The following is a 20,294-nucleotide window of genomic DNA, read 5'->3' on the forward strand; positions in this document are numbered from 1 at the left end:
ATTGGTGCTTGTTGTTTTTTGTGGTTGTTCGGTCGTGTGTTAATAGCCGCTCATTATCGACACGAAGGCGGCCAAATATAAAGGGTCCGAAAAATGGCGGACAAAGGATGGAGTTTTTTTTAAACCGCAATCGGAAATGTGGACAATCATCTTTACGGACGAGTCCTTTGAGTGAGATCAATTAAATGGCACTCTGTGAGGTTTCAATTTCGATAATTAGCTCGATCGTGTGTGGGAATTGAGAAAAAAATATAGGAAATCTTAAAAAAAGGATCGTTAATAATAAAATGTTGTGTTTTGTGCCATAAAAGACCCAAATTTGGTATACTGTGATAATTTGTCATATCATTTGTTAAAAAATATATAAATATTTTTTTTGATAAAAAAAAATGAATAATGTACAAAAGTGTTTTTTTATTACATTAATGAAATTCGCTCGTGGAAGCATTAGAACAATCCGCATTTCTGCGGATTGTTCTAATGCTTCCACTACACTCTCTGGAAGTTGTCCGAACCTAAGATACAACTGAAGTCGGCCGAGACATACAACTTAGAGTAAGCGACCACATTATCGCAAATTTCATATGCCATCCGGACGGCGGCTTCTGTCACATACAGCCGGCATATTTGCGCGCGATCGAAAAAAGTGCCAAATAATCGCAATTTTTAAATTGTCATATTATTAAAATTACGCTACCGATAATTATAAAAGTTTGTGTGGGCACTCACCAATACAATATCAATGAAAACTTTTCGGTCGTAAATATTCAATTTACGCAAAATCTTTGTCGGCTTTTGCAAAATGCCATAAGGCATAAAAATGATACTTCAGAATACGAACACCACATGTGTGACTCTCCTAGAATTTGTCGCCATCGATTCTAAATAAGAATTCGTTATGGTGTGACATTTATATAAACCGATCTAGAAAAATACATAAGGATATTGAAAATGATTTTTTTAACAAAATCAAGTACCACTAACTATTTTTTACTTATTTAATTTTATATGAAAAAAGATATACCAACGATATCTGTTAGAAAAATATACTATCAAAAATATAATTAATCCCTTTTGGTGCCCTAAAATATTCTAAGAGTTTCATAAAACATGTTAACATGCGTCCCACTGTAGCATGTGGTATTATAACTTGACCACGTGACCACGATGCAGCACTCGTCATGCGTGTTAACCATAGGACGCCTACGCGCATACTGAAATTTAAGCGAGTTACTCGTTCTATCTTAGTTTGAAAACCACCATATCATTATCTCTCTCACTGTCGTCACTTAACACGCGAGGGCGAAAGGGGAAGTATATTACCGCTCGCGCTCGAAAGAGCAGCTCCGACTTCGGTCCCTTTGGCTTGAAAATATGCCGACAATGTTCGGAAGCGCTCGAAGCTGGCCAAGTCGACTGAATTACCCCCACTCTCGGTAATGACAGTCAACTGAATTACCTTCCGTTCTCGGTAACCTCGGACAACTTCCGAGAGATTTTAGAGCAGGCTTAGGACATCTATTTATCTACCCTTAAATTATCTTTATTTCTAGTATTAAACATACTTATATATTTTTTATATAAATACTTATTTAAAATACTGTACATTATTCTCTAACTTATATATAAATACTTAAAAATTCAATACGTTTTGAACACTCAACCATTTTAATCTTTTAATCATACTTCTATAACTAGCAAACATAATTTAAAAATACTTTCATTACCGTTAAAGAGAGGCAAAATAATACTATTTCCATTTTTTTAAACCTATTTCTCATCCTAGATTATATTTATATGTTAGAGTACGCTCGGGATAAGGATTCCGGTTTGTTATTGTGTGCGTGAACTGTGTGGCTCAAAACAATTTCGCTCAGAATATTTAATTTTTTTATTTTAAAAGAAAATATATGTTTATTCAACATACATACATCTGAGCTATGTTGGAAATTTCAACGGACAATTAAAAATATATTATATAATAGAAGAAACCAGACATTGATGTCTTTAATTAAATATTTGCAAAATTCAAAACCTTTCACTAGTCAAAAAAATAATGAAGTCTTTAGCTATTCTTCAAAAGCAAAAAGATATAAAATGGGGAAAGAAATTATTCGCAGATTGTTTAATGACTCGACGACTCTATTAAATCATTAGAATCCATTGAATAAATTAAAAAATATCATTGGCGCAACGATAAGAATAATAACTTTTTTAAGCCTTACAGAGAATAGTGTAAAAAAACCAACAACGTACGGATTAATGGAAAAATAACTAAAATATTTTAATCCACGGGTAAGAGAACGAATAACTTAACAGTGTATATTTGAAGCCTTGATATCAATTATGGACAGTGGGCTTATCTGGGTTTAACCAATATCAACACAAAATTATTTAAAATAAATCACTAGAGAAAATCGAACTTCTGTGCCACACTGCACTTTAATGACGAATACCAGCGTTGACGAATCAGCGACTGTTCTTAAAAGAGAAAGCGAGACAACGAAGTACACGCTACATCGCTTCTCCCTCTCATATACATGTACACGCACACAATAACAAACCGGCATCCTTATCCCGAGCGTACTCTACTACTATATTTTTTATTATGTTCTTTCAAATTTATTTTCATCTATATATAACATATATGTTATTATAGGACCAATAATATGTATATACATAGGTATATGTATATTTGGGAGCCAATTTCTGTTGTTTTTTTATATAAAATTAATTAAATATCTCTAACGCATTCAAGTGCATATTTTTACAAAATTTGCTTTCAATTTTAATTGCGCCCGTTTTAATTAACCTTAAAGTTATGTCACGATCTTATCATCGTTTCCAAAAGAACCAATTAATTTGCGCACAGGGAATGTATGTATAATACACCATGCGAGAAACGACAACGACGTTGATCGATCAACCAAAGACAGGAATGCGATGTCTTCCTCAAAGAGAAAAGGGGAAGTGTCTTATTTCACAAAAAGAAAATAAAAAAATGACTGACCTGACTTGCCCACCCTGCGCCCTCCGAGCACCACGACCCTGATGCGGCTGATGTTCGTCATCTTCGATCTTCACTCGAGAGTCACAACCGGGACAATGCGAACTCAAAGGTAATAATAACCGACCGCCAATTAGGCGTTATTGTCCGAGTCACGATTATATCCCGCTTATTGTGTTATCGGCGATCTTATAGCCCGCAGTTCTAATGTTATCGCCGATCGTCTGCACCACTATTGAACACAAAACACACAACAGACACAACACGCGTTCTAGCTTATTTTCGAATACGATCTGTTTGCCGAACACACCATTTTCACAGATTCACACAGTATCCACGCGACCCCGAATCTGAAACGAGATAAATAAATAAATAAATGTTATTATATTGAGATTAATGCGTTTACGCAACGAAAGAAAGCGCAGTAGGCACGAATAGCTCGTTCCGGTTTGACCCTTTAAGGTCTCTTTGATAATTATATCATATTTCAATTTAATATGCCATTCTATCACTGTTTTAAATGTATATATCTAAGTACAAAACTATAACGTTGCGATTATTTGTCTAAATTACAAAGATTTTTACAAGTAATTAAAAAAAAAAGCAAATATATGAAACAATATTAAATGCGTACCACAGATTAAGAACTATACTATTCTTATTTCCACGTGATTTTTTTTACTACTTTTTATAGTAGAAAAGAACTACTGATTAGATTTGTCGCAAAATATTTTCAGATCCTATTTAGATTTTTATATGTCACACTACAAAGTTTAACGAAATAACATTTGTAATAAGCTCAATATTTCGGTAATTTCACAGCAAAGTGTGGAAATGTTATTTTGATAATGGAAAGGGCTCTAAATGAGCTTTCATTTCGTTATTAAATCGGGCACATTGTATTTTGATGTGCCAATCACAATACCTCTCGCTTGAGATTATCAGATGATTTGGCAATCTGATGTGTGAAATCAAAGATCAGATTTATCATCCAGTATTTAAATTTTAAAATGCTACACAGGCTAGATACAGTGGGTTAAAATATACATGTTGTTAATGAACAGGCATTCACTAAATATGTATACATATTTCAAAAGTTTTTTTCTAAAATATTGTTTCATTATCAAATTTCCAGAACTGCCCAAATTGAGATAAACGCCCAATTGGCATAATTGAAGATGATTCTCTTAATTGCTCCTTTGCTCGCGAGTCCGCGTGGGCGTTTACACGAGGCGCTTAGATTGTACCATGTTGTCTCGTTCAAACACAGATAAGTCCCTCTTGTTTAATTGATAAAATTAAACTGAATGGCCGAGCAGACGAGATACGATTGTGTTTCCGTTGAGCAACTTCTTCGAATTGTAACCGAGCCCCGATAAGATAATAACGAAGAGCGCAACCGAGGAGCACTTTCATTCGATCTCAACCTTAACCCCGACCAAGTTTCACCAATGTGTTATTTTTATTTTTCACTCTGACCAACGCTAATGCAACTGCAGCTACAAATTTTATTGCATTTCACTTTCACCTTTAAAACGCACCATCGCCATCGTATATCTTATCGCGAGCTATTTTTTTCCACTTCGGAAGAAAATAAAAGCATAAAAGTCTAAGATCAATGATGGATCACCAATAAAACGATAATGCGTTATGTGTGGGCAATGTTTAACCGGTTGCAGACTAAATCGATTTTTTATTTGTTTGAAAGAGCCTGATATGAATCTATTCAATGCTATTGCAAATATAAAGTTAACATCATTCATAAGAGATGTCTGAAGATTCTAAGCTCTACGTATAATACATAATATTTACTCATATAACTTTTATTTATGCTAAACTCTCGTGCTGCAATAAAATAACGATTATATTTTAAATATACGAAAACTATTATGATTAATAAACATTGATAAGATATTTATAAGTTTATTTTTGTATATTCCTGACCGATTAAAACTATTAATTTTAAATAACATTTTTTTAAATTTTACACCTAGTTCTAGTCAGATTATTTAATCTTCCGTTACAAACAAAATTTACAAGCACTAAGTATGTGGTAAGACACCAGACTGAAATCAAAATCAGTGATATATATATTTTATTAGTTATAAACTATTAAAACGAATTTAAATCGATATATATATATTAATATGTGCCACTTAGCTTGATATTATTTTAATTATTTATCACGATATTTTTCTAATGATTAAGAAAATCTAGAAAAACGTAATCTGTCCTGATTAATCAGAGTTATATTGTAATTATTTAATAATTACTATTTCGATCTCTTAGATACGATAAATATTTATTAAAAAAAACAGTGAAGATAAGATTCAAACCCAAGTAATGCAATTATTATTTACTTATACAACTTTGGTAAAAAATATCTTTAAAAATTAATTGAGAGCAGTGTAAAAATTATTTACTAATACAGTAAAGTGCGAGATCTGTTTCATATGTATGAGTTTAGAAATTGCTACTGACGTTATAAGCAACCAAAGTGATCAATAATAAGTTACATTCACAATCATGAAAAAAGTAAAAAAAATCATTTGTTTCCATTGATGATCTCTTAAAAAGATGCATAAAAATATTAATTTACATTCATGAAACTGTTAATGAAAGATTAGGCTGTGTGTATTATAAGAGTCTTAAATAAACCTTAACTGCTTTTAACCCTTTGAGCCTTATCGCCGTACATGTACGGCGGTCGATATTTCACTGTTTTGAGATACCCTAGATAGTAAAATATTTACATATTTAACCAAAAAAATAATAAAAATAAAGCATTTTATGTATATAATTTTTTTAAATTTGATTTAATGTAAATAATTTTCATAGAAAATAATATTGATAAATTGAAAAGTACATAACAAAAAAAATATATATTAATTTTATAAAAATATTAAGAGCATAAGAAATGATATAAAAAAATCATAAAAGCTGAATAATATATAAAAAAAATCTGTAAAATAAACCAACAAAATTTAATAATAGAATAGTGTTGAAAGAAATTATTACTACACACTAATACAAAAAAGTAGTAGGTAATATAAATCAAAGCAATAAAACGTTGAAAATCGCTAATTTTTTTAGATAATTTACTATAAATGCAATATAAAATAATAATAAATAAATAACAACAGAAAAATACCTAAAATTAAATCACTCCCAAATGTATATAAATTAACTCACTACTCAAGAGTGTTCAAGTCACTATGCTTAGTGATTTTAGACACTAAATAAGCAAAGAACTGATTTAATTAGTGCTTAAGTATATCTTTTTTAAAACATATAAGATATTCTTAATACGTAAAAGTACGATCTAAACCGATTTTAATTATTCATTCATCACTAATACTGATATTTTACAAGAAAAAAAATTAAAAACCCTAAGGTCCATATGAGATTCGAACACGGGTTTTTTAGGTCAATAGTTTCTGAGAAAAACATAAAATAACCTTTAGTCACAAACTGTGCCACTGAAATAAGAGCTCCAATAAAAATTAAAACACCCCTTTACCAAAAAACTTTTCCATTTATGAAACCATAAATTTCATGTAATACAATAACAATGTATCAGACATCAGACGGATCTCTTTTTTCACGGTTGCGTTTAACGCAACAAACGACAGCCATAAATTCCTCATTTTTTTCGTCATCATCTCCTCGATACTATAAAGTGATGGCATTGTAAATTTTCGATGCGTGCTTTCACATCGTCAATACATATTTATTTATAACATCATTTTCATAATGACGCATTAAAAGTCACCGGTGATTTATGAATGTGAAGTGTTGCTTTTTTCTTCTCAACTTTTAATTTCTCCCCAGAGAGCTCATTGTGCACGATTCTTACGAGAGCAGTAAAAGGGGAAAGGTATTAATCATATTTACGCATTTTTCAACAGCGGTCCTCAAACGGTTTCGCGATATAATTAATTCCGTTGATTCCGATCGGCGCGCGGCGTGAGCGAACTTAAGCGAACCGAGAAGCTTGCAAATAGATAGATACACGGGTAGGTAAGTAGTTCGTCGAATAGAAGAAAATGTTGATTGCAGATAGTGCTAATAATTCATAATCATTATCATCTTCACGTTTCGCCTCAACCCATAAGGCAACCGACGAGAAAGTAACGTTCGCCATAGTGCGATATGGCTCTGTGGAGATAGAAAATATAGTTACCAGCCACTATTTCGCGTTGGGTAACTATTTTTCGTTTAATGAAATTATGTAATAAAAATATTGCTAGAAGTAATAGCGCAGCATGTAAAACATAATATAACGCTTTAACCTTTCATTGTATACATATTGTAATAATGTGCGATAAGATACTAAGTAATAAAAGGTTCAAATTATATATGCGCATTGTTAACCGACGATCTTGAACCCAGATGAAATGGAACCTTTCGAGTTTTGTTATCTTAACATTCGTGCTTGAACAACTGAGCTGGTAGATATCTATATTTTTGAAGAGTACAGTTTCAATTTGCATTTATATATAATATAAACAATGCATAAATAGCGATTCTAAGATATAAAAAATAATATATTTATTACCCAAAATGCGAATTTAAATGCAAGAGGAGTAGATAAGACGTGCGATGAGATGATTATATTTATAACTTGTTTCTGTGGTAGGGTAGTAAATGCTATAAATTATGGCTAATAACTGCTGTTTTAGTATTATTGCTAGACGTCTCGATTACGATAATGTCTCCTGTTTTCAAAATGGCATTGCATATTATATATATTATGCAATTAAATATAATTGATTTTCCGACACCAATTATTCCCGTACATATTTTATTTCTTAGACGAGCTTTTATAGCATAAACTTAACACATAAAATATTTTTTACGATGTATTATGATGTACACAACTGAAAAATATATTATAATAGTATCAACATACATATTTCTACATCTAAAAAATAATTTGTTGCAATGCAAAAATTTATTTCCTCTATGTATTTATATGATTATGATGTATACAAAGGTAAATATACATATAATTTTGTGATATAGTATAGTTAAGGGTTGTTTGATATATTATGTATACACATGGATAAGAGATGTACATATATAAGGTTATAATGTGTCTTTTCATTCGTTGAAAAGACAACAGTTTTTACCATAAATAGGAGTAGTTTTAAAAAATATCTTATTCCTTACAATAGATCAGACTATTTTAGAGCAAATATAGTACTACATTATCACATGTAGCACTTTCCGCACCGGTGCGTTCGAACCGTGACAGAATGTAAATTTTTGCCAATTCCGAAAATGTTTACTATCGCTGTCATATTAGTCACGTCCCATTAGCCTATCGATTAATACACGTGCCCGCATCATTAGCTGAACGCATGTGGAGCATCGAGCACGCGCCACTCCATAAATAATTCAAAGCGCGGTGATAGAAACTGTTTTGCTGGACAGAAGGAGCATGACAGAGCACACGTAGTGGCACGAACAATGGCTCGGTGGGCAGTCCTTATACGGAATTCGAACCCAATAAAAGTGTCTCGCACATAACTGTGCCGTTAGCTCGGCTCGACCATACGCCAATTCTGCGAGGGATTTGCGTTTTCTGTCTCTAATTCGATTATGCTAATTTGAAGAGACGTCATCCTGCTGTAGGAGATTGGGGTTAAGGTTGTATATCAGTGTTTTGATTGAAAAAAATGCGTCGCTGCAACTGTCATTTCGAGTTTTTCACCTTTGATATTCGAGTCTCAAATTATAATGCGGATTGACCCAATAAATATCACTTGCACGATGATATGCATTTTTGCGACATTGTAAAATAGTGTCAAATTAAAAAATCAAGGCTTTCAAGAAGATGTAATTTAACTTAAGACTCAAAGGCAAAAACATGTTAACTGTCATTTTTGTCTAAATTAAGTTTACTGTTAAGTACGCTCGAGATAAGGATTCCGGTTTGTTATTGTGTGCGTGAACTGTGTGGCTCAAAACAATTTCGCTCAGAATATTTATTTTTTTTTATTTAAAAAAAAAATATATGTTTATTTAACATACATACATCTGAGCTAAGTTGGAAATTTCAACGGACAATTAAAAATATATTATATAATCGATGAAACCAGACATTGATGTCGTTAATTAAATATTTGCAAAATTCAAAATCTTTCACTAGTCATAAAAATAATGAAGTCTTTAGCTATTCTTCAAAAGCAAAAAGATATAAAATGGGGAAAGAAATTATTCGCAGATTGTTTAATGGCTCGACGACTCTATTAAATCATTAGAGTCCATTGAATAAATTAAAAAATTATCATTGGCGCAACGATAAGAATAATAACTTTTTTAAGCCTTACAGAGAATAGTGTAAAAAAACCAACAACGTACGGATTAATGGAAAAATAACTAAAATATTTTAATCCACGGGTAAGAGAACGAATAACTTACAGTGTATATTTGAAGCCTTGATATCAATCAGTCTAGATATGCCCAAGAAATTTTGTTCTCTTAAAATTTCATTTATAAATAAAAAAAACAGTGGCACGAGTTTAGTGACCTACTCATGGGACAGTGGGTATATGTGGGTTTTAAACCAATATCAACACAAAATTATTTAAAATAAATCACTAGAAAAGATCGAACTTCTGTGCCACACTGCACTTTAATGACGAATACCAGCGTTGACGAATCAGTGACTGTCCTTAAAAGAGAATGCGAGACAACGAAGTACACGCTACATCGCTTCTCCCCGTGTACACGCACACAATAACAAACCGGCATCCTTATCCCGAGCGTACTCTATATAAGATAAACTTTTGTAAAATCTTATAATATTATAATCTAAGTTGACTAAAAAGTGTAATAAAATTATGTCATGTATCACATTCATAAAAATATCCTTATCAGGTAAATTTGCAAATGTTTAAATACATTTAAACTAGATTTATGTCAACACAAGTTCTAAATTTTGCGTCCTTATATTTCAAACCTATTATTATTAAAAATGAACACAAATTGTTCAAGCTCCTCTAAACTATTGCTGAAAATATGCTTGTGCATGACAATCATAATGTGAAAAGAATAAGGGACGCAACCGCGACTCTCTAAGCCAAAAGCACTATACAACTCGCAGTTGAAAATTGCTTCGCATCGACAGATTGTATTCTAACCAGGCGCGTACAGTGAGATACATTTCCTTTCGCTATTAAGTGACGAGAGTAAATGAGAGATACGGGCGTGCGTCACATGTGTTCTGCAGGCTTACTTCTTCTCACTCACTCTCGTCACTTAACCCGCGAGCGAGCGAAAGGGAATGTATCTCACCGTACGCGCCTGATTCTAACGCTTTTAGCAAAAATCCGTACTTCCTTTTGAATTGATATCTCTGATATATTTTCAACGGTAAGAGGCTCTTAACCTGTTCAACGCCAAGCAAATTTCTATGAATTTGCTCTGTAGGCCACCATTTTCAACCCTTAAAATTATTATGAAAGAGAAACATTATTTACCTGGAAAATCACTGTTTACTTTCCTTTTTATTAATTTTAACATAAAAGTGAAAAAAAAGCACAGAAATAACAAGTTTTAAAAACCACTGTCAGGGCTGCCACACACAAATATTATATGTAATTTATATTGTATGTTATTTATATAATATGTTTTTGGTTGTTTTTAATATTTGTATGGGACACGATAATTTCCGTTGTTTTAATCAAAATCTTTTATCAAAATGGCAGCTACTTCATATATTTAAAAATTTTCAACTATGTCAAAAATTTTTTAGAAATAGTAAATATGGTAATAATGTTATAATATAAACAAAAACAAAATTCAAATTCAAAAAATGTTTTTTTTTTACAAAACATTGTGTTTTTTTATCATTTAAAAAAAATATTGTAGCAGCCCTAACAACGTCTTTATGCTCGATCGTAAATAATAAAAGAATGGTTCAAAAATTGCACATTTTAACGATCACATTCCATTTAATAGATGTCTCTGTATTAAATTAACGAAAAAAAAGTGAATATGTTTGGTCTTAACAACCATATATATGATTTGGTCGTAACATCGTAACACGTAATCAGGCACATGTACATATATTAAAAAAAAACTATTTGCAGTACTCAAATGGGTCACTTAAAATCATCAATCGGGTCATAGGTTGCCGAGCCCTGAGATATATAATAATAAAAACTAGTTATAGATAACTCTATTATATAAATAGTTGATAATATAAAATATTCAGGAATAATTGTAGATAAAAAAAAATTTTTTTAAGGAACATTATAATTACATATTAAAAAATAGTAGCTCAAATGCAAAAAAAAATATCCAATATTGCCCCACTTTAATTATTGTGCAATAATATTGAATATGCTTAATTAAATAGATAAAACGATGTTGCAAAAATTACGTTCTTAAAAATATGATTGATAGATTGAAATGGTTGGATATTCAAAAAATATTTAATAATAAAAAAAGATGTACATAGATTTAATACTAGAAATAAAGACAATTTAAGGATAGTTAGGTATAAGAATACGAGTACGGCCAGGGGAATATTGTGCGGAGATGTGAATTTTTATAATATTATTTCTAGGAAAATCCGTAAAAATAAAAATGTAGCGGGTTTCTTCAATGCAATAAGGAAACAAATACGTGCATTAAGAAATAAATTGTTTAATATGTATGTTTTGATTAAATATGTTTAGCGTGTAAAGAATTAGCTAAATAAATAATAAATAATGTTTGTAATACATTGCGTATCTGAGATATTTCTTCATACATATAGCCTAATAGCAGATCAAATTTAAATAGCATTAAAATATGTATTATTATTTTCACATACCTAGATAGAACTGCCTTTGTTACACTATCGATCAATAAATAGTATTTATATAATTGCAATATTTAACTATTTTTAAATGTCATTGTAATTAAAAATTAAATTGTAGTGACTCATACATAGGCACAGTTCACGCGTGTCTTAAGTCCCGCGAATGGTACTCGCGGACATAGTAGCCGTCGAGAAGTACGCTCGCATTCTAACGTACGTGGTGGGGATATGGCGTGGTGCAAATAACGCGCACAATACCGGACTAAAGACACTCGACTCGGGCTACTACTTCGCTCCAAAGACTTCTAGAAGGACCTACTAACGCAACTGTAGATTTACTATCAAAGCGATTATATACGACATACGCTTTAAAATATAAATAACAATAAAATATGTTTAATGATATTTAAATAAGAAAATAAATCAAGGAAAATGGTAAATGGAAAATGTACGTTAATACAGACAAATATGTAGATTAAATATCATTTGTTATAAAAAAAATGCAATAAATGTTATTAATATGGGTAGCCTTATTCAAAATATTCGAAACAAAAATAAATAATCGTTCGTTAGTTTTATAGAAAAATAGATATGCGAAAATTCGAACTATTGCCCCACGTTATAAAATTTATATATACGTGTATAGATCCTCAAGTTATAGATAAAATATGTTTAAAGCTGCGGATAATCGATCACACAGGAAATAATAATATAAATATTACTCTTTAGATTGTTGAAAAAACGAGATTAAAGTTTTTCAATACACAAATTTTATAGCGTAGCTCTGTAAAAAGCATATATGCCTATTTTCAGGCACAGCGAATTCTTCTCATCTGATTATTAATGCAGTACCAATGCAAATATAAGGCCGATTAGAGTAGTTAAATAATCGTAAACATTTTTTTGCCATTAAATTACTTTCGATCTTTATTAAAAGCTTCTAAGAAAGCTTACATATTTTGAAACATCTGGCATGGACTCACCCCTTCTTATGCAGTGGTTGTATAGCATTTAAAAAATATTTTTTAGCAAAAAATGCTATTTGAAAATACTCGATTTAGCATTTAAACGATGAGCTTATAGAAAAAATGTTTGTATGCTTAGCACAAAAAAATCAGTGCCAAAATTATCAGCATATTTTCTTAAATATTTAAAAGCCTATTATATAGTAAGCGCGACAGCTTCCTCAAAATAAGTATAATTATATATTTAAAGATGATTTTAATAGAATGGGAGCCTTTCAAGCTCGACTTCCTATCCCTAGGTATATAATTATAACATTATACATAACACATCATAATGTCATCGCAGCTTTGTAACGCCCATTTTATATCTACGAATTAATAAATTATACATATTAAATACTGATTATATAGTAGCCGCAATTAACACTTACAAATGCGGCTCTAATAATATTTCACATACAATGTATACAATAATTAGATATAAAATAGAAAGCGTAGAAATCGATATTGATGTAAAATTATCGACATTGGATTTTTTTACCGGTAAATTGTGAAAATTTACGTATTATGTATTTTTGATTATTAAATATGAAAGTGTTATATAACGTTAAATCACACACGTAGACAAAGCAAGCGTATGGCATAATAATATATGTTTTAATAAATAATTTATTTTTGTACAAATTTCTAATATAAAATTCGTATTTTTTATATATAGATTTTAAAGCGAAGTACTATGCTTAAAAAAATGGCGAGATTAAAAAAAAGCAGATTTCACATGTTATTCGATTTAGAAATCTAATCCAAATACTTTTTTTTTAAATACAATACTGGTTTTGACTTTGTATAGAATATTTGTTTTAAAAACTGAACGATATGTCTTATGCAAATAGAAAAATACATATTTGAGGTCAAAATTCAATTTATCAATCAATTTCTTAGAAAAAGATTAACACATAAAGATAAAAAGAACAATATACGTTACTCATTTAATTTATTCATTTATAATAAAATTGCAATCATAAACAAAGTATTGCTTAACAATAAAAATGCAATAAATGTTATTTGAATTTTGATTAGGTTTTGGAATTGTATTTAATCTGGATATTAACTTTTTTGGCTTTTTTAAATTTAAACATTATTTTAATTGTATAATATTAAGAATATAGCTAAAAATAATGCACGATATTTAAATATTAACGATTGTTTTTTTTAAAATAAATATAACGTGTATGAACAAATGATTCAAATATTAAAAATAAAAATAATATTTTTATTCACTTTTTTTTCTAGTATATATATTTGAAAAATATGTTATATTACTGAAATAATATTATTCATTATTTAAATAAAATAATGATACATTTAAAATATCATCATAGTATTATCCTGCATTTTTCATCTTAGTAATTACTGTATAATGCGGCAATATATGTCGCTACAGAACCATCTACGTGCTCAATCTTATCAACACTGTTGCATTGTATAAACCCACAAGAGGCTCTATATTACAAACGCAACAGTCACATTTGATGCGCATTTTTTATTGCAAACATTTCGCGTTACGTCTAGGTTCAACGTCCAACAGATAAATATAATTACTACAATAATACAAATACCGGTACTCACCGGCAATTATTTTCGCGTGCGCGCGAAATGGAAAGTGTCGTAAAAATGCGGCTGGGCGGCAAATTTCCTGAAAAATCCCGACGATATTATATAATTCACAGTCGAACGAATCGATAATGATATGTCACTATTTTTTTCGCGATAACAGGTTGACAGTTCGCGGGCAAAACGCAGTATTCAGCGCGAGCGAGCGACGCGTACTACCCGACCGAACGCCGAGGCGAGACTGAGCTCTGGAACGAGAGCGACGCCGTTTTGATACTCTTTCTGAGACGAGCAGAGTTTTCTTATCAAGGATGCAGGGTGGAGGCTTTAAAGGATCCAGTGGGAATGTACAGCATGATTCAAGGTAATGTTCTTAGTAAATTAAATAAGCAATTAATAAATACTAGCTGTCGGTACCTCACTATCGTGAGGTACCGATAGCTAGCGAGTGTGCGAATACCGGACCCTCAACTTTTTGGGTTTTAAATATAATTTTTGCTTCGTTCTGATTTTTTTAAATATTTTTTAAAATTTAATGGTTCAAATTGGACATTACTATTTAGAATTTTCAATGATAGACAAAATAGTTCAATCTATAAAAAACTACTTGAAATTTTCAATTCATTTGAAAATAGGTTTACAACTTGACTAAATATTTCCAGAAGAAAACATTTTATATTATTTATTAGATTTACAACGTTAGATTTTATCATTATATTGAAACTTAGATATTTAATGATAAATCTAAATATTGTATATCATTTATGAATAGGTTTAAAACTTTTATTATATAAAAATAAATTTTAAATTGTACTATGAAATTTCAATACAGCGAAACTCACGGAACCAATGAATAAATTTTGGTGTACTGAAAATTCGTTATATTGAATGTAAGGAAGATGATATATTTTTATTTTATTTTTAATTACTATATTACTACAGCATCAAAATAACCTCTTATAAGGTTGACAGATCGTTTTTTTCCTTGTTTAAGGAAAATGTATGAAACACAATAAAATTTGTGAAAAAAATGTTTTATAAAAAAGTTTGAGGGTCAACGAAACACCTGTAATGTCGCTTTTGAACACATCTGGCACACCCCAAGTCAATGATGAACTGAATTCTTAGAAATATTTTGTCAAGTTATAACGTCATTCTTAAATTCGGAGCAAAATATTTTGTTATACTGAGATTAGTCTTCATTACAATAAAAACATTTTGTATGAAAGTTTTTCGGGGACAAATTAAAGATTCGTTTAACTGGGAATTTCGTTATTTCGGTATTCGGTACAAAAAAATATCATTGTATTATTTTTTAAAATAGGTTTGTAGCTTTACTAAATATTAATAAAACAAAAAATATCAAAATGTTTTCAACATAAAAAATAATATTAAAACGTAACATTTTGTATCATTTAAAAGTAGGTTTACAGTTTAATAAATAATAATAATAAATAGCATCGGTTACACATCCGCTCAAAAATATTACTGATATGAAAAAATATTTTGTTACACGTTACTAACGCAACAACACAATCGATCATATATAGTTAGTGCAATGTGAGTGATTATAAGTCATTGATTGTGTTTTAGCGTATTTTAGGTGTTTGAGTGTCAGTTTTAACGCTGCATAACACAATTTTATCATAAATTTAAATTTTCGTAACAAAAAAGTTTTTTGGTGACACCATAAGTTACTTTATAATAAAAAAAAATATTTCTATGTTTTATGTGTAAATATAAAAGTCAGTTTTTAATTACATTTACTAATTAGAAAGAAACAATAAACTAAAAATATCAAGCATCTAATCTGTTACTTTAGACCAAAAGTGCGCTTTAAAAATATTAATAATTTTGAAACCTTTGTCTTTTTTGATCAAAAAATATTTTGATTTACATATTTTTTAAAGTAAATGTTTTTCTGCGCAGCATTATATATTTTAATAATTAATGAGTGTAAAAAGTTTTCACTATATTTAAAATTAATAATAAACTAAAGATATTTAAAATCTATAATAAATTATTATTATTTAAAATCCATAATAAAATAAAAAAGATTTTTAATGTTTAAAAAAATATTTTGAATAAATCTTGAAATTTTATTCTGAAACTTTTAATTTACAAAATATTTAAATTAGTGTTATACATTTTTGTGTAGTTTACTTTTAAAGGCGTCAGTAAGAGGGATTTTTGCAATACTGTGCGCTTAGTAGTTGGTTGGTAATGAATAGTACTTATTTTTAAACTTTGCCCCTTTTTGTTGAAAATATTTTTTAAAGCAAAGTCTTAAAAATTCTCTAAAAACTAAAACTTTAAATTGCCAACGTTCGCCAAAATTTTGGTACATATTTTTTCTGTATAGAGAAGCTAATACATATCCACATTATTTTTATTATATTTTAAATCTATAAACTAAAAAAATATTTTAAAAAACATTTTTTTTAGTATTTGATGATTTTTATACATATTTTAATAAATGTTTTACAATTTAAATCGTTAAAATCAATTTCGCTTGTTAAAATCAATTTAGTTCGTTCTCAAGCGCGGGACTTCCCAAATTTGCTTTGACAGTTCTGTCACATCTGGCAAGCGCTCGCTGTGCCGGCTGCGTAATATGTTATAATCGCGGCACTTTTGTTAAAAAGTGACAATTGAAGATGATTCAAGTGATGGAGCATTTGAAATTATAGACAAAACTATAAATTGTGGGTGTGCCAGTAAGTGTTTAGTTATAAATGAAGAATATAACATGGTTATTCTAACAAAACTACTATTGACTTTCCAGGATCTAATATTAAAAGACAAACAGCGGTGATTTGGCAATTAAAGGTATACATACCAAAGTTAATTAAACATATTACAATGCTAGTAATAATAAAAAATATATGACATATTGTGACAATTTTGTAGAAGATGAAAAGATGCCAATCTACGTGTTTAATCCTCTACAGTACATCCATCAATTGTGTTCTTTGGTTGTCGTTTAAATTTAATTTATGGATTATATTAGTAGTAATAATGTGTTCAATGTTTACTCTTGATAGGAGTCTTATTGTTTTTTAATTATTTTTCAGAAGCAATGATGGAACAATTTGATGACCTATATGGCTACAACGTAGAATTGGTATATATAAACAAAGAGTTAATCTTCTCATGTTGAAGTCACTGTCAGCAAGTATTATCTTTTTATAAAGAACATACTACATAAGTTTGATGTAACTGAATATCTTAAATTTGGCTATTCAGAAAGAGTCATGATGGCACAGAACAAAAATTGTACCTATTTTGCCACATCGGAATTAAAAATAACCCACTCTTAGATATTTTGGCTATCGATTATTCCAGGTATGCAATCACATATTTATAATCATTGTAAAATGTCGTTTATTAGATAACATCCAAAAAACTACACATTTATAAGCTGTCCGACAGCGCCGATTTGATCGACATTAACTTTCAATCCTCACATACTAAGGATATATTACACGTTCATGTTTAAAACATAACTGGTTAATATAAAATTCTTAAAATCTAACGTATATATGTATTAAATCGGAAAGCAATGATAATGTTTATGTAATATAAAAGTAAAACTCACTTTTCGGCCTCGGAGCCCGGCGACGGGATTTCAAAATTTGAAGATTTCATTACAAAGATTGTTTTATGATTGTTTATCTAATTTAATCAATGTATTCTTCTTATCCTAAACACATTATGAATATATTTAATTTTCATAGTTATAACACACCTAGCTAATTTGCAATCCGATTATTTATAAAAGCAAAGACTCACTTTTAGGCCTCGGAGCCCGTCGCCGGGAATTCAAAATTTGAAAATTTCATTACGAAGATTATTTTATGATTGTTTATCTAGTTTAATCAATGTATTCTTCTAACCCTCAACACATTATGTATATATTTCATTTTTATTCAGTCAAATGACAAATTAATGAAAATTATTGTCGCGTAGCAAAATTTTATTATTAAATAAAATAATTATTTAAAAGTGTTGTCAAGGTACTACTATTTGAATTTGAATGCTTAATTTTCATTGGTCGACGCTATTTGAATATTTGAATGCTTATTTTTGATTGGTCGAAACAACAGAACGCATTACCGGCGGCTCGAAAATCAATCGGAACAAATTCAATTTTAATTTTTATTATTATTTATTATTATAATTAAATATATTTCCTTTGTTTACGTGTATTGTTACACACCGTTAATACAAAGCGATACGATTTACAGAGTATAGAATTGAACGGAGAATGTTTCATTGAAAGTTATGCGCGTCCGGAAGCGACGACGGCTTAGAACAATTATATATAAGATTATATTTAAAAAAAATATTTCCAAACTGTTCATATTTTGTTTTATATTTTTATTATAATTATGATTTGAAAATTTTTTCAATGCATCATGAGAGTCATTTTACAATTAAACATTTAAATATATATATATATATATAAAAAAAAGATATTGTGCACACCAAAAATAGATGAGCACTACACAATTTTTTTCAGCTCGCTGCAAGCTCGTTGATAAGCTGGATGGTTCGTGCAAGAGGAGCGTTTTTAAGTGCTGACGTTCTGACCGCAGTGGTCAAGAAGAAGGAAGAGCATTTTAAAATTCGCAACCGGAAGTGACCGAGGGTTGTTGACACCGCCCCCTTGACCTTTAAAACGCACTTTATTTGGTAGAGGTTACGCTTAGAAGGCAATACATTGTATTCCAAGGCTCCTAGAAAATGGATAACAATACGGATACGACCAGGCCTACCGAGAGGGGACAAATTCATTGGGCCCGACTCTGGAAAAATCATAGCAAGAATATGGTCGTAAAAAAAGTAAAAACCGACCTCAAATATTCAATCTAACTAAATTACAGTTGTTTGAGATGTATGTACTGATGTATTTCAGGTATAAGTTCCTACAGCCTTTTTTATACATACAAGAAATAAAAGGAGCGGAACATTGCTTTCAAAAGCACCCGCTTTCTAAATAGTGCTTTTACAATAAACATTATTATTCAAAGGGATTGTAGTTTTTTAACGCGGCTACGTTTGTGTTAAAATTTGTTTGCAAATTACTGTTGACGTTATTGCTTTTTGAATATTTAAAATTTATTAGACATGAGAAGAAATAGATTAGTAGCAGTAGATTTAGGTATTCGATCTAAAAATTCAAATCAAATACCTAAGGAAGAAGTAAAGAAATAACGAAAAATCAACAACAGTACCAGCTGAATTATAGAAATTTAATGTTTTTATAGATTGTATTATCGGCAATTTGACAACTAGATTTAATGCAGCAAAATAAATAAATAATACATTCAGTTTCATGTGCTACATCAAAAAAAAATATAGAAAAAATAGTTTCAAATCTATCCCAAAAATATTTTTTAATATATGTTATTTCAATAAAATCATCTCGGAATACATTTTTACTAGCAGATATATATTTTTACCAGTGAAAATATAAATTATCTGGCAGATGCTAGTAAAATTATATGATTTAATCTTTTTTATATGTAGTAGTATATACATATATATTTACATCAATATCATTATTTATTTATATCCGATGTTACAGCGAATGTATTTGGTAAAGTTATATTTTTACTACATAAGTCCAAATACATTTTCACCAGTAGATATATATTTTTACTAGCGAAAATATAATTAAACTGATAAGCGCCAATATGCTGCTCTAAAATGTCTATGAAACTCAATTTAACAGTTGCGAAACGTCCATTTGCTGTTCATACTGAAAGTTCTAAAACTAATAATAGTTTAACACTAATAATCATAGCTTTAACTATCAGGCAATATAAATAGAGTTTTAGTAAAAAAACAGTTAGATAATAAAAAAACTAATTACATTCATTAACTGGCG

At 29.8% G+C, this 20,294-nt stretch overlaps 1 protein-coding gene and 1 long non-coding RNA gene across 6 annotated transcripts in view; one reads left to right on the forward strand and one right to left on the reverse strand.

Annotated features, from left to right (window-relative positions):
• The window catches only part of LOC148226595 (ras-related and estrogen-regulated growth inhibitor-like protein A), a 186,453-nt gene that overhangs the window by 149,615 nt on the left and 16,544 nt on the right, over window positions 1-20,294 (reverse strand). Inside the window, exons 1-2 of one of the 3 annotated variants that reach the window (XM_088204314.1) lie at window positions 14,417-14,644; window positions 3,011-3,357 (exon numbers count right to left, since the gene is read on the reverse strand). In XM_088204314.1, coding sequence (XP_088060440.1) covers window positions 3,011-3,071 — 61 coding nt within the window. In that variant the 5' untranslated portion in view covers window positions 3,072-3,357; window positions 14,417-14,644. Of the gene's footprint in view, window positions 1-3,010; window positions 3,358-14,416; window positions 14,645-20,294 lie in introns of those variants that run through there. The other 2 variants (XM_088204315.1, XM_088204316.1) reach the window with 2 other exon arrangements.
• Window positions 16,930-18,727, forward strand: LOC148226597 (uncharacterized). Of its 3 annotated transcripts, XR_015812291.1 has the most exons (4): window positions 16,930-17,118; window positions 17,187-17,230; window positions 17,312-17,576; window positions 17,648-18,727. It is a non-coding gene; the product is annotated as an uncharacterized LOC148226597 (long non-coding RNA). The 3 variants fall into 3 exon arrangements; XR_015812289.1 differs by having other exon boundaries at window positions 17,312-18,727; XR_015812290.1 differs by having other exon boundaries at window positions 16,930-17,106; window positions 17,312-18,727.

Source organism: Plectrocnemia conspersa, unplaced genomic scaffold (genome assembly GCF_051122295.1).
Source record: "Plectrocnemia conspersa isolate PC_06_02 unplaced genomic scaffold, ASM5112229v1 ptg000014l, whole genome shotgun sequence".
NCBI lineage: Eukaryota > Metazoa > Arthropoda > Insecta > Trichoptera > Polycentropodidae > Plectrocnemia > Plectrocnemia conspersa.